Below are 13,864 nucleotides of genomic sequence, written 5' to 3' on the forward strand. Positions count from 1 at the left end.
TGGAGATTTTTCATATTATTTTATGCTTTTAAATTAATTTAATTTATAATATAGTTTAATTATTTTTATCATACTGTTTTATTGGACTTTAACAAGTTTTTAATAATATTTAATACATACCCTCGAAATTTTAAACTAAAAAAAATTTTTTTTTTTGCTCATATTCGAAAAAATCCTAGGCTGAATTAAAAAGTTGTAAAATGTATATTTTTTTAGTTAACTAGGTTAACGTAATAAATATCTATTATATATTAAAAGAATTTAAATATTTAAATTGTATAACTATTAAATTACAATAAACATATTTTTATTCGTAGTATTACTAATAAGTAATATCTAGCTATTTATTTTAAAAGCTTTTTACATAATAATATTTAATAATCACATTTTTCATATATTAACATAGTTTCATTTAAAGCAAATTAAGTAAATTAATCAGGTTTTCAATATTAACTGGACATATCATTAAGTCAAGATTATTTCAAAATCTGATATCCATTACAATTCAAATACTTGCTTGCAAACCATATATAAATAATTTAATAAAGATACTGAGTCAATGCATAAAATAGGCTTGGTGCCAAGAAATCAAAATTCATATAATTTAGAGAATGTTAATAATGAAAATCATTAGAAAAACATTCAAATAAATAGCAATAGCGCAGAGTCATAGTAGCAATAAATGGGATATATTGTTTATTCTTAGCCAAATACAGCTAGAAAAAATAGCTTTGGGAACTTAAAATCTCATAATGCGAATACCTCGATGAATTAATAGCAACTTGGTGCAAGTTATGTAGGATTAAATAATTAAAACTAGCAAACAATAATAAATAATAGCTTGAACATGAGCAGTATGATTAGAAACGGAAATATAAATTAAACAAGATAGGCTGTAAATTAATTTATTTTGCCTGTTCCTTTAAAAAATGAAACTCTCAAGGCTCAAAGCTCTTTGCCTTAGCTTCATAATAATATGAATATCTCTAATTCATTAAATAATCCACTAAATCTAAATTAGTCTTCAATCAATTATGCTTAAAATAATAAATTGTAAAACTCAGAAGTTATAAACAGGTCTTATTAATAATAAGGCAGAATTAGAGGTAGCAAATTGAATTAGTCTGTTTCGCTTGCTTCGTTAGGTGTTGGATCAACTAAAAATTTAGGAAAAAGATCATTTTATCATCATTCAAATATATTCAATTTAAAGCATTATAAAAATTTAACAAGTCATATCATAGACGGAACTGATATAGATGAAATTAAGAATAACTAAAAGAGTATTTTGATTAGAGAATTCCGTTATAAGGTAGATTAATACCTTTTATTCTCTAAATACCGTTAGGAATAGGCAGCCAAAGAATTTAATTCATATTATGCTAAGGTTTAGGATTAGTTATTTAGCTCAGATGGATAATAATCTCACAGATTATTTTAAAATGGGGTTGGTTCAAATGGAAATAATGGAGGGATATCTTTTTTTACTATGAATTATGACGATTAAAATTAATCTCTAAGTATTATTTAACCTGAGTTGAATAAGAGCTTGCTTAATATTGACGCCAACAGATTTAATTACTCTAAGCTCTCAAAAGAAGAAGCATCACTTATACATAACATAAATGTTGATATATACTTAGAGGATTAGCTTGGCAAACAAAAGCATGCACCTCACAAAATAAACCATGTTAAACTTTAGGATTATATTCTCTAAAAAATGAAATCTTATTTATCTAATGATACTGAATATGACAAAAAAATAGAGTTTGTAACAAAGGAATACGAAAGGATTCTTGAAAAAATATAAACAAGGTAAGTATTTATAGATTTTTGTTTTTAATAATTATATGTTTTTTATGTAGATCTTTCAAAGTGAAGATTCCTTTTAATTATGAACCTCAGATGCAATCATTTAACGAATATTACAAGGTTGATCCTTCTAAGCTTAAATAGTCTTAAATTTAACTGACTTGGTAAGATATAGAGGCAAATGTAATGAATCAAGTTTTAGAAGAGTCTAAATTGACAGATCAAATCGAAGTAGATAATTAAGATGATAATGAATAGATAGAAGAAAGTTATGAAGAAATAGAAATAGAGGAATAAAAAATTGATGATGAAGATGGAAGTTATTAAGACTAAGATAATATCAATAACCTAAAAAACAGAGATATAGGAAGTGCCATGAGAACTAAAAGGCAATAATCATAAAGCAAACAGTAGTAGAAATAAATTTAATAGTCAGTTAGTGCATTTCAAGAGAGACCTCAAGTTACTTAAGTAAAGGTAGTTAAGAAGAAAAAGAAAAAAACTGATAAGTAAGACACAAATCCTGATGAGAATTAAGATGAGAAATAAAATTCTTAGTCTTCGAGATCGTATTTTTAAAAATTTGTTAAAATGATTTTTTTAATTTAAAATGAATTAATTATTAGACCTCAAAATAGAAAAAAGAAGAAAAATGACCAAGATAAAGAAAAGAGTGCTATTGAAGAATATATAGTTTATAGGGTAATAAACAAATAAATAAATTGTTAAATTTTATGAAGCTAAATATTTGTTTAAATATAAGGAACTTGTGCCATAGCAGAGACCACCAAAATAAAACAAACCGTAAACTACATAGCAGTAGGTATAGCCAGTTAAAAAGTAACCACCAGTTAAAAAGGTAGTTTAGCCTATGGTTGGAACTCCTAAGCCTAAAGTGTAATAAATAATTCCTCCTCCACCTACTATCTAGAATTAAAGTCCTTCTTCAAGATAGCAGTAATCTACTGAATCTCCAAGATAGGTAAACTAAACTGTCAAATCATCTTAAAACTCAGATAGCGAAGAAGATGTTTTGATTTTTGAAGAAGAAGAAGTTCCTCCTCAATAAGCTAATTAGCAAGAAATTTAGAAATAGTAAACTGTAGATATAGATTAAAATGAATATGAAGAATAAAAAGATGATGAAGAAGAAGAAGAATTTGTAGAAGAGGAAGAGGAAGAAGATTAATAAATTGACTAAAATTTAGAGGATAATAATAAATAAAATGATGTTGAAGCACTTGATATGACAAATTCTCCTAAGCCAGCTAGGAGCAAGCAAGTTACATAACAACAACAATTAAAAAAATAGTTATCAAAAAAACCGTCATCATAATCTCCAAGAGCATTCAATCAGCCTTCTCCTAAAGAGAAAACTCCTAGTTATTCAAATAAAGCTTTAAGATAATAAGCTTCCAAATAAGTTGAATAAGTTGATTAGGTGGACAGTTAAAGTGAAAACAATGATGAAAATGATATTTTAGAAGATGAGGAATATGAAAAAAAGCTTATTCAGTAGTAGTAAATTCCAATAAATATTCAAGAACCTAAGAGTGAAACTCCAAGAAAAAAAATTACTAAGCCTTCAAAATAAAAGCCTTAATAATAGGACTAAACACCTAGATCTGTCAATGTAAATGAATCTCCAGCACAAACTCCATAAAATTAAACTAACATACAAGAAACAGAATTCTCTTACTTTAACGATTTAAGAATTAAAAAAAAGGTAGGCACAGGTTTAATTGATGAACTTGTAAAAACAAATTATTTGCTTGGTAAAATACTCATTCATTAGTTCAATTCAAAATATTTTTATTGACATAATTATTTGAAAAAAAAATAGATTTTAATCCTTTAAGCTTCAAAAAATCAAGAAGACTGCCAGACCTTCCCCTTGACTTAGAATTTAAGAACGAAGAAGACAAATAGCTGTTTGATGCAATATTTAAGTGGTAATATGAAGTAGATTTGGAAATAAATGAATTAGAAGAGACATTACAAAAGACTCAGAAAAAACGCGGAGATGATGAAAGTGAAGATGATGAAGATGACGAAGATGGTCCCCATGAAAAAAGCAGTGTTCATTCAAGTGATATTACAGATTTTGGTTAACCAGATCAAGATAAAAACTCTTTATAAAATATATCATCTGGAGGAATTAGCGATATAGACTGATCAAAAATTTCAAAATATATTTTTGTTAATAAAATAAAATATTTTATCAAATGCTAATTTATAACATTTAAGATAAAATTATAAATAAATAAATCATTAAACTTCTTCAAATTATCAAAAAATATTTATGAATAAAGTTTAATTATGAAACAAATATTTTATATTTGTAAAAATACTTTTTATTTACCTTAATGTATCAGAAAAATAAAATTTAAATTATATCTAAATTCTAATAAAATAATGATTTTTCATTATATCAATAATAAATACTATTCATTAATTTATTAAACCATTTTAAAAAAATTTCAATTACCTTAATAAAATACTATAAATAGTCAATATTTATTTTATAAACAAAATCTATTAATTATTATATATTAAATTAAAATTATTTGAATGAAATAACATAATTTTCATGATAAAGATAAACTTGTAACAAACAAATCAATCAGATTAAAATAATGCTAAATTTAAATTAAGATTCAAAAACGAAATAAATCATCTTTTAAATTTCAATTTATTTTTTATGGTAAAATTAACTATTAACTTTCAGTTAACTAAAATAATTATTGAATATTAGAAAACAAAAGATTTAATTTGAAAATTTCTGAAATTATTTTTATTAATTCTAAACCTATATATCATAAATAAATAAACAAAGTTTTATTAAATTTAATATTTAAAAATGTAATTAATTTTAATGGTAAAATAAACTTATTATTAAATAAAAAAATTAAAATAATTGTTAAATATTAAATAGAAAACAAAAATTTAATAAAATAAAATATAAAAATTTATTTAGTTTATCAAAAAGTAAAATTATTAATAGTCTGATAAAATTAATTGTATTCATTCTTTAATACTTATCTTAACATTTTTTTTAATTTAAAGAATAGAATTTATTAAAAAACTTAAATTAATTGTAAATTCAAAGAAAAAATATTAAAGGTTAGAATTTATTTTCTCATATAGCTATTTTAAAAACTAAACTTTGAGACTTTTGTAGAATTTCTTCTCACAAATTCTTATAATTTTTATATAAAAAGGGTTAATTTTAAGGAAATAATTTTATATTTGATTGTTTTAAATAAAAAAAAAATAAATTACAAAGTTCTATGAATTTTAGAAATTCAAACATTTAATTGAAAAAATTGTTTGTGAATGAAATTAATTAAAGACACACATTATTTATGAAAGAGAGAGAATGAATATTAAGTAGATCTAATGATTCTACTATTAAGTCAGTAAACCCTTTAATCATTTATTTTTTTGAAAAATTATTTAAAGAAAGCCACTAAATTGGCAGAGTTTATTTATAATAAGAAATAAAAAATAAAAAACAGAGATGAATGACTGTTTTTAATTTATAAGCTCAATCAATCAATCATTTATTCGATAAAAATAAAATTTAAGAGAAGAAATTGAATGATGATTTACTAATTTTATAAAAACCTAAAAGACATAAAATTTTGATCATACAAATACATACATTCATTCATTGATTGATAAATTAACAAATATATATATAAATAATACCATTCTTAATAGTCTTTGTGTTATATTCTCTCTTTTTAATAATTAAAAACTAATTTTTTGATATAAATAATTAAATATAAAAATTATTACAAATTTTTAATTGTTTATAGGAAATTTAAAAAAGAAAGAAAGAAAGAAGCTACGCCTTAAGAGAGCCTCAAATATTTTTACCAAATTTGTACGCATTTATTTTAAATTACAAAGCAGACCACTCAATCCATTTTTTATCAAAACAGATTTATTCGTCAAAAAGAAGTTTTATTAATATATATTTATGGGTTCGTGTCTTTCGAACGATAAGAAACCTGATGACAAAGAGGAGTTATCATACTAAGAAAATAAATGTAAAATTATTTTTTCTAAAATAAGGCAAAAAATAAAAATAAAAAATACTTCATCAAACAAAATTATTACTTTCCTCACTAAATCGATGGAGATAATGTTTGGTGAAAAATCTTTTAATACTATGAATATTTATAAAAAAAATTAATCATTTTTATTATCAAAATGTTCATAGAGACGAAAACAGGAACCGCATTTCAAAGGAGCATTGAACAGAAGAGTGTTGAAGAAAAAGTAGAACTTGTTTAATCATCTGAGTTGACAGAGTTCCTAAAATTATAGGGTACCGAATAGAAGGATTAAATTTAGTAGACAATAGAATAAATAGCATCTTCTGATAATGACTAGCTTTTAAAATACATCAGATCAGTAATGGCTAAACTAACTACTTTAAAAGAGAAAAGTCTTCCTGTTTCAAATCCAAATCACTCACAATTTGCCTCAATCATTCATGAATACTCTCTTGTTTTAGAAAACCCTTTATTAAATTATTAGAAAGGCAAAAATCAACAAACTTCAGTCCTGAAGTAGAGCTTTATCGTTTCCCTAAAAACCCTCCACATACTTCTTTCCCTTCAAGATGGTGATTTGAATGATAAAGAGAAATGGTGGGGTACAGGAGCAGATTATAGTCAGCTTTTCTAAGAAATGAAGCAATGTGTTAGCAGTTATGATGCTAATGTTAAAAAAATAGCAAATGACTATCTTTCAGAGCTATATGGTAACTTAAATATAGGTTCTGAAAAGGGAGATTTGCCTTCTTAAGTATTGAGAGAGTATTTCCCTAAACTATATAAGTAAACAATTGACTCTGTGGTATCTAGACATTGATCATGTAAAACAAACTAACTTACTTACTTAATTACTTACTCATTTTTCTTAATTTAATTCTTAAATAAGTTACAAAAATTATAATTAATTCATTTTTATGTTAAAAATAAATAGCTTTTAAAGAACTCCAATTTTTCTTTTATTTATTTATGAATCCTTTGCCAATATTTTGCAATAAAAGTGTATCCCATATAAGAAAATTTTGCTTTTATGCTAATAAATAATTAAATCAATCAAGCAAGCAAGCAAGTAAGCAATAAATAAATAAATCAATCAATCGTGAAGCAGTTGTTTTAATAATTAATTAGCAAAATATTATTCGTTTTAAAGGGAATCTAACTAATAATTAGGCACAATCTTGTTTGTGCTTGTTTGGCTATAAAAAAATAAAATTTAAGAAGGTCTATAAATTATAAATTTGTTATTAAATCATATTTTTTTAATAAAATAAAATAAATACTATATTAAATGATGGTACATGTCTATTTCCCACAAAATCTCTTGTTTATCTTAATTCTCTATAAAATATTAAAATTATTGATTTACTCTTAACTTTACTACAGTTATTTAATTTCATTTTTATAAAAATATATCTTTGTTCAACCTAAAAAAAATACTTTTGTATTATTTTTTATAAAAAATTATAACAAAACTTACTTCATAAAATTATAAATTTTATCATAATTTATTTAAATATAAAAATTGCTTTTTATCAAAATGACAATATAAGTTATTTTAATAAATAAAAATTGATTTTGTTGATTAAATTTGTATTTGATTTAGAAGAAAAAAAAGTGTATTCGACTATTAAATTAAGTTAACTTAATTTCTTAACACATTTTTAAAAAATAATATTATTTTAATAAATTTTTATTTGGGATTGTTAAAAATAAAAATATTTAGAAAACATTTGATTTGCTGATATTTTTAAAATCATGAAATAAATTACTTACTTATTTTGAATTTAATTTGTTACATTAATAATAAAAAATAAAATATGGCAGTATAAAATAATAAATAAACTTTTCTTTTATTAAAAATTACTAAATTTATTTTTATTTCAAAAAATATTTTTAAGAATATTTATTTGTAGAATATAAAAATGACAATTTATTTTTACTTTTTTAAAAGTTAGATTTAGTGCAAATTTTATAGATTAAATTGACTAATATTCGTGTTAACGAATATAATTTAGATACTAAATTAAGCATATCTTGAAATAATGCAATTTTTATTTTTAATATTCACAAAATTTAATCAAAATTGATAATTTAAATGGCTGAAAATAAAAATTTATTTAAATCAGTTTAAAAGTTTAATTCTGAGTTAACTCCTGATTGTGCTAAATTTTGTCCTATAAAAGGTTTCGAATCTTACCTTGTTATAGCATATTATGAACTTAGGGATCAAAAAGTTTACGGACGTCTTGAATTATATTAAGTAGAATAAAAGTATAATTTAATATTTTTAATTATTATTATTATATAATCTTTATTTTCAGTAAGCTAGTGATAAAAGACATAGTAGAGAGTGCTGGAGTTTTAGATTTTTAATGGTTTTATTAAAAGATAGATAATACTGTGTTCTTAAGCACAGCTTGTAGCGATTCTTTTGTCAGAATTTATTCTTTAAAAGAATGTAATTTTTTACCATTTTAATAAAAATGAATCTTGTAATTTATATTTTAAGAAAAAGAAGAATCAAATATTAAATTGCATAAAGAAAGAGAAATATAAACTGAAGAAGGACATAAATGCCTGTATATAGATGTTAATATAACGTATGAATGAATGCCTTTAAATATCTGGGTCTTAATCTTTTTATTTTAACAAAAACTAGCCTCCCACAAATAAGAATAGTCACCTCTACTGATTAAGAGAGTGTTTTTATTATTGATTTAGCATAAAATCTAGGTAATTAAAATTAGATTTGTTTATTTCTAATAGGAATAAAAAACATTTCTTTAAATTAGAACCTTTGAAAGAAATTACTAAGGTATCTAAGCATCAATTTTCTGTGTGGGCTTGTGGAATTAGTAAAGAAGATTAAAATATTTTTTTGAGTGGAGGAGATGACTAAAAGTTAATACTCTATGACACAAGAGTACCTGATTTTTAAGTTATGATGAATAAAAGGTTCAAAAAAATTTAATTATTTAAAATGAAGGTTTTAATTAAATATATTAAAAAAATAATAAAGATCTCATGAAATGGGAATATGCACAATCAATTTTGACCCCTTAAATTCGAACTAATTTTTTACTGGATGGTATTTATTTGTTTATGCTTTTTATTTTACATTAAGAAGTCAATCATATTATTTAATAATAGCTATGATGAGCATTTAAGGCTATGGGATGTGAGAAACATTTAAAAAGAAATATTTGCTTCCAAAAGAGAGGGAGGTGTTTGGAGAGCTATTTGGAAACCTTAAAGCTCTACTCAAGCACTTCTTGGAGTTTACTGTTAACATTATTTTGAAATTGTTGACTTAAATGGCAACAGTAAAATAAATGAAATTTAAAATCATATTTTTTATGACTCTCTATTAAAAGAAACAGTAGAACAATAAGAGAAATTAGAGGGACACACTTCTTTAGCTTATTCTTGTGATTGGAGCCAGGACACCAAGAACATAATTACTTGTTCATTTTATGATAAAATAGTGCAATTGTGGTCATTAACAGAATGAAAAATAAATATATAAATTTATTTTATACAAAATAATTTTATTCAATCTATATTTTTTATCAAGTTAAGCTATTTTACAAAATAACATAAAGAAAATATAAAATACTTATTTTGATCTATTTAAATATTAAATTATAATTTTACTAAACAAACAATAAATTGCCAACATTAAAATAAAAACTTTAAATTATATTTTAAAAAATGAAAATAAATATTTACTTCCAAATCAATATTGATTTCATAAAACATAAAAGTATTGTGGAGGGAGGTTGGTTGATTCATGGGATTTCCAATACTTTTGAAAATTTTTAAAGATAATATCATCTAGATTTTTAAAATATAATCTTGAAATAAATTATTTAAAACCTCCCTTTTCAGCCAAGCCACATTAATACTCAAAGTTAAAAAAAAGAATTATTAGATTTTAATGATTTATTATTTATAAAGATTAATTACATTTTACAGAGATAAATTTAAATAAAGATCATATTGCATAATACTGTGTTTATTTAGAATTGAATAACTATTAATTTAAGTATTTCACCTACTTACTTAATTTATAACTATTAAGTTTGGTGTTATTTATATATAAAGTATTAGATGAGTTTTACTAAATCAGTTCCTAAGATATTTATAATAGATAATTTAGTTGATAAAATATGTGAGATTTTAACTATAAGAAAATTTAGATGAAGCATTAAAATTGTACATAAAAGGAGCATCTAAATATATTTAATTATTTTGGTTAAGATAATCAATTAGAAAACACAGCTATTAATTGAATTAATTAATTAATAAATTAATTTTATGCTAAATGTTATGCTATAGTATTAGAATATTTACTTTTCTAGAGTATATTTATAGTGATAGTTTGGTTATATATATATAGAAAAAAGAATGAATGCATGAAAGAGTAGCTTTCTTTGGAATTAATTTGATATATTTTTAATATGTTGGTTATTTATTTATTTATTTTTTAGCAGTTTAGTAAGAGCATAAATAAACTGTAAGAAGAGAGAATAAATATTCTTTAATCTAAGTTTATCATCCTCTAACTTTGTTTGATTTTTATATATATTTTATAGGTGATTTATTTATTTATTAATATATTTTATTTGGTTAATTAATTTACTAATTAATTAGTAAATCACTCAGTTGAAAAATTTGATAAAATATTTGGTTTTTTAATTATAAATATCATTCTATTTTATATGGCTAAAATTTTAATTATTAATTAATTGCCTTTAGTTAGTTGCTATTTATTTCACCACTAATGACAATTTTTTAATTATTTTGGTTGTTATTTTTTATTGAAATTATTTTTAGTGCAGTCTTTCTTACTTTTTTTCTATTTATTTATCTATCTATCGCTTTCAGCCTATTTATTTTTAAAATTTTAGCTTTCAACATATTTAGTAGTACTATAGATTCTATATTTGAAAAACAGGGTGCTTTAGAAATTATTGTAAAGTGCACTTTTCTTCTTATTGTTCTTACTATTCAATAAATCTATTCAATTCGCTTTTTATTTCGTAGCTCAATCCTATTATTTAATTATTCAATTATTTATTTGTTTGGTTATTTTAATTAATTTTGAAAAGTTAGTTTATGAAAATAAATTTTATTTATTTATTTACCTTCTGAGACTTCTTTGAGAGTTTATATAATCTATTCACAAAACTTTTTTGATGTTTCTATTTACATAAATTTGGAAGACTTATAGCTTTGGCTTTTAGTCATATGCTTAAAGACTTCAAAACCTAGTTTTATTTATCCATTCGCTGTCCAGCAAAGATGTTCAGCTATGTTAAAGAATAATGAATGATATTAATATTCAAAGAAAATCAATTAGTGAATGAATGATATAAAACTTACCTTTTATTTCAAGTTAAATAACTTTGTTTTCGAGAATTTATAATAGAAAATCACAAATTTTTTTAATGCTTGCAATAATTAGCTAAAAATTTGTATTGATTGGATATTCTAAATGGAAGCTTTCAAATTATTCTGTCTATTTTTTTATAATGGGAATTATTAAATAAATTAAATTAATTGCTATTCTATGCCAAGCTTTTTTGGAATTATTTATTAATTAATTAATTAATTGTTTAGAGGTTGGGAGAAAAGTGAATTTTAAAATAAAAATTATTGCTAGAATGAGCGAAATGCATAATTTTATTTGAAATAAATAAAATTTAAAAATAAATAAATAATTTACAATTAAGAAAATATAATTGTCTTCTTCTATAGTGTATTTGTGTTGGAGAACGCAGTCACTTTGGTTGAACTGTTGATAGTTATGTATCAAATCTATGTTTTCTTTTTATTTTTCAAATATAAATAATGAAATATAAATCAGCTAGCGCACTTTTTTCATTAATTTTCTTGCGAAATTTCTATATTCACACAATTACAAATTTGTCTAAATGAAAAAATGGATGAAATAACAGAAAAATTAAAAAGTAAGGATTTAATGAATTTTAATAAATGAATCTAATCAGTTAACTACCTTGCGAACTTTCTAATTAAAGAATGTTATATTATTCACTATCTTATTGCATGTAGCATCTGTATTTTTTGTACATAGCATGGTTTTTTTGCCTTCTTTTTACTTTATTCTAAATATTATTTTGTATAAGATTAAATTCTATTTTTGGATTCTAAATATTAATAATTAATTTTTATAAGCTTGAAAGAGCTAAGCAAAATTTTTAAATTAAGATATTTTGTTACTGAATAAATTATTAAATTTTGGCAAATACTTATACATCGATTAAAATAATTAATTAATCAATCAATGAATTCAATTTTCAAAGGTGGAAATGAGTATTTCAAAAATTAATAGAATAACGCCTTACAAAATTAAAGATTGGTAAAAATTTATTTATTTATTTATTGCAAACATCTCTTATTATATTTTAGTAAATTTACCTGTTCAATAATGACAAAATCATTCCCAATTTAATATTGTTTCGTCAACGACATTATAGGAGACGAAATGCTGCGCTAGGAATAAGATGAATTGTAGCTTGTTGGACTTTCTTGCAGCATGGAATTTGAATTTATTTAATCGTTTTCAATGTCAAAATCAATTGGAGCAGTGCTTTTTTCTTCTTATTCGTCATCTTCGTCCTCTTCGCTTTCTCTGCAAGCATAGTACTGAGTGCTGTCTGGACTCATAATTTGGTCAGAATTTATTGTTTTAGTGTCAGCAAGGTTTATATTTTTTTGGAGTTATTTCACACTCAACTATGACAATATTTGTTTGTCTTTTGGTGAAAATTCGCTTGTTTTAAGCTAATCAGACAATTTTCCAGTTTTAAGTATATCACAAAAATTTGAATTTTATTAAAAGCAAGAATAAAACTCAAACATTCCCATATTATTATAATTATTTTCATTGTGTTTTTGTGGCAATGGCTCTTATTCCATCTCGATACTGTTTTCTTCTTTTTTTTTTAAAATGTTAAATGAATACAAAATCGATCTCATGTTTAAATTTCAAAGGCATATAATTGGATTATAAAGAAGTTCATTTTTTATCATTCTATTAAAAATTTATATCATAAAATCTTCCCAAATTAATGTAAAACTAGAACATTTAGTTATTTTAAATTAATTTTCATGCCTTTATAAAAATAATAATTAATGGCAGGACTTGTTACACTTAAGTGCATCCAATTAATTATTTAATGATTTATATGTAAAATATTTGCAACAAACGCATTTTTAAACGCAAAAGAACCCCCAAATAAGCAAATAATTAGTATTTTATTAGCCACTTATTAAGTAAAAAATTTGAAAAAACAGGAAAATAATGCATAATGCTATTTATTTAATTTTTGGATTGCCATTAATGATATGCTTGATTGATTGATTACTTGAGTTAAGTCATTATATTAATTTAAATTAAATCAAATGAAATACTTTCTGTATTTTGTTAATGCTAAGCTGTCTTAATTTTTTTACGCTTTTTGAATAAAAAAAGAATTCAGGGTTAGTTAATTTAGTTTTCATTTTGATGCTTTTATGAAGCAAAAAGAAGCTAGAATGAGTGAGTGAGAATCAAGATAATTGAGTAAACTTAATGTGTATAAATAAAATCATACCACTTTATCGAAGAGTTGATAATCGAGAAGTGACTTGAAATCACTATCTTATTCAAGATCCAAGTCATCAAAGATATTATTCAAATTCAGCGTGTAGCCATGCCTCACGCGCTAAGATTTATATTCAGTTTTTTTGGCTTCATATTTTTCCTATATCATGATCTATCTCAGTTCTAAGATAAAATCAACTCTTTGTTGGTTTTTTTTTGCTTTTTTTGTTTACTTTGATTTTTTTAATTCTTAATTCAAACAAATAGTTAATTATCATAATTTTAATTATAATTATTAGTTTCTTTTACTTAGATTATACTAAATTAATTATCTTGCTTGCTTGTTTGCTTGTTTGACTGCTTTATTTAATTCTGTGTT

At 22.7% G+C, this 13,864-nt stretch overlaps 5 protein-coding genes across 5 annotated transcripts; 4 read left to right on the forward strand and 1 right to left on the reverse strand. All coding sequences in view use genetic code 6, as the record gives it.

The window, feature by feature from the left end:
* Positions 1–376: 376 nt before the first annotated feature.
* On the forward strand, positions 377–3,987 carry TTHERM_00392910 (hypothetical protein; the record flags this gene model as incomplete). The annotated part of the gene is made up of 5 exons (XM_001011867.2): positions 377–1,815; positions 1,866–2,381; positions 2,439–2,514; positions 2,576–3,587; positions 3,656–3,987. Exons 1-5 carry the CDS (start codon positions 560–562, stop codon positions 3,985–3,987), a joined length of 3,192 nt encoding a protein of 1,063 aa, XP_001011867.1. The 5' UTR covers positions 377–559.
* Positions 3,988–5,797: 1,810 nt separating this feature from the next.
* Positions 5,798–6,696, forward strand: TTHERM_00392900 (hypothetical protein; the record flags this gene model as incomplete). The annotated part of the gene is made up of 2 exons (XM_001011866.2): positions 5,798–5,867; positions 6,041–6,696. The coding sequence occupies 2 exons, from the start codon at positions 5,798–5,800 to the stop codon at positions 6,694–6,696; spliced, it is 726 nt and encodes a 241-aa protein (XP_001011866.2).
* Positions 6,697–7,971: 1,275 nt separating this feature from the next.
* Positions 7,972–9,387, forward strand: TTHERM_00392890 (WD domain, G-beta repeat protein; the record flags this gene model as incomplete). Its single annotated transcript, XM_001011865.2, has 7 exons — positions 7,972–8,147; positions 8,198–8,334; positions 8,386–8,476; positions 8,536–8,609; positions 8,669–8,831; positions 8,896–8,964; positions 9,027–9,387. 7 exons carry the CDS (start codon positions 7,972–7,974, stop codon positions 9,385–9,387), a joined length of 1,071 nt encoding a protein of 356 aa, XP_001011865.2.
* A 949-nt stretch (positions 9,388–10,336) lies between these two features.
* Positions 10,337–10,663, forward strand: TTHERM_000392879 (transmembrane protein, putative; the record flags this gene model as incomplete). The annotated part of the gene is made up of 1 exon (XM_012796506.1): positions 10,337–10,663. The coding sequence occupies one exon, from the start codon at positions 10,337–10,339 to the stop codon at positions 10,661–10,663; it is 327 nt and encodes a 108-aa protein (XP_012651960.1).
* Positions 10,664–10,789: 126 nt separating this feature from the next.
* Positions 10,790–13,654, reverse strand: TTHERM_00392880 (hypothetical protein; the record flags this gene model as incomplete). Its single annotated transcript, XM_001011864.2, has 8 exons — positions 10,790–10,929; positions 11,024–11,188; positions 11,262–11,397; positions 11,605–11,705; positions 11,896–12,004; positions 12,318–12,835; positions 13,314–13,356; positions 13,496–13,654. 8 exons carry the CDS (start codon positions 13,652–13,654, stop codon positions 10,790–10,792), a joined length of 1,371 nt encoding a protein of 456 aa, XP_001011864.2.
* Positions 13,655–13,864: the final 210 nt, after the last annotated feature.

Source organism: Tetrahymena thermophila (assembly GCF_000189635.1).
Source record: "Tetrahymena thermophila SB210 genomic scaffold scf_8254719, whole genome shotgun sequence".
NCBI classification, from domain to species: Eukaryota; Ciliophora; class Oligohymenophorea; order Hymenostomatida; family Tetrahymenidae; genus Tetrahymena; species Tetrahymena thermophila.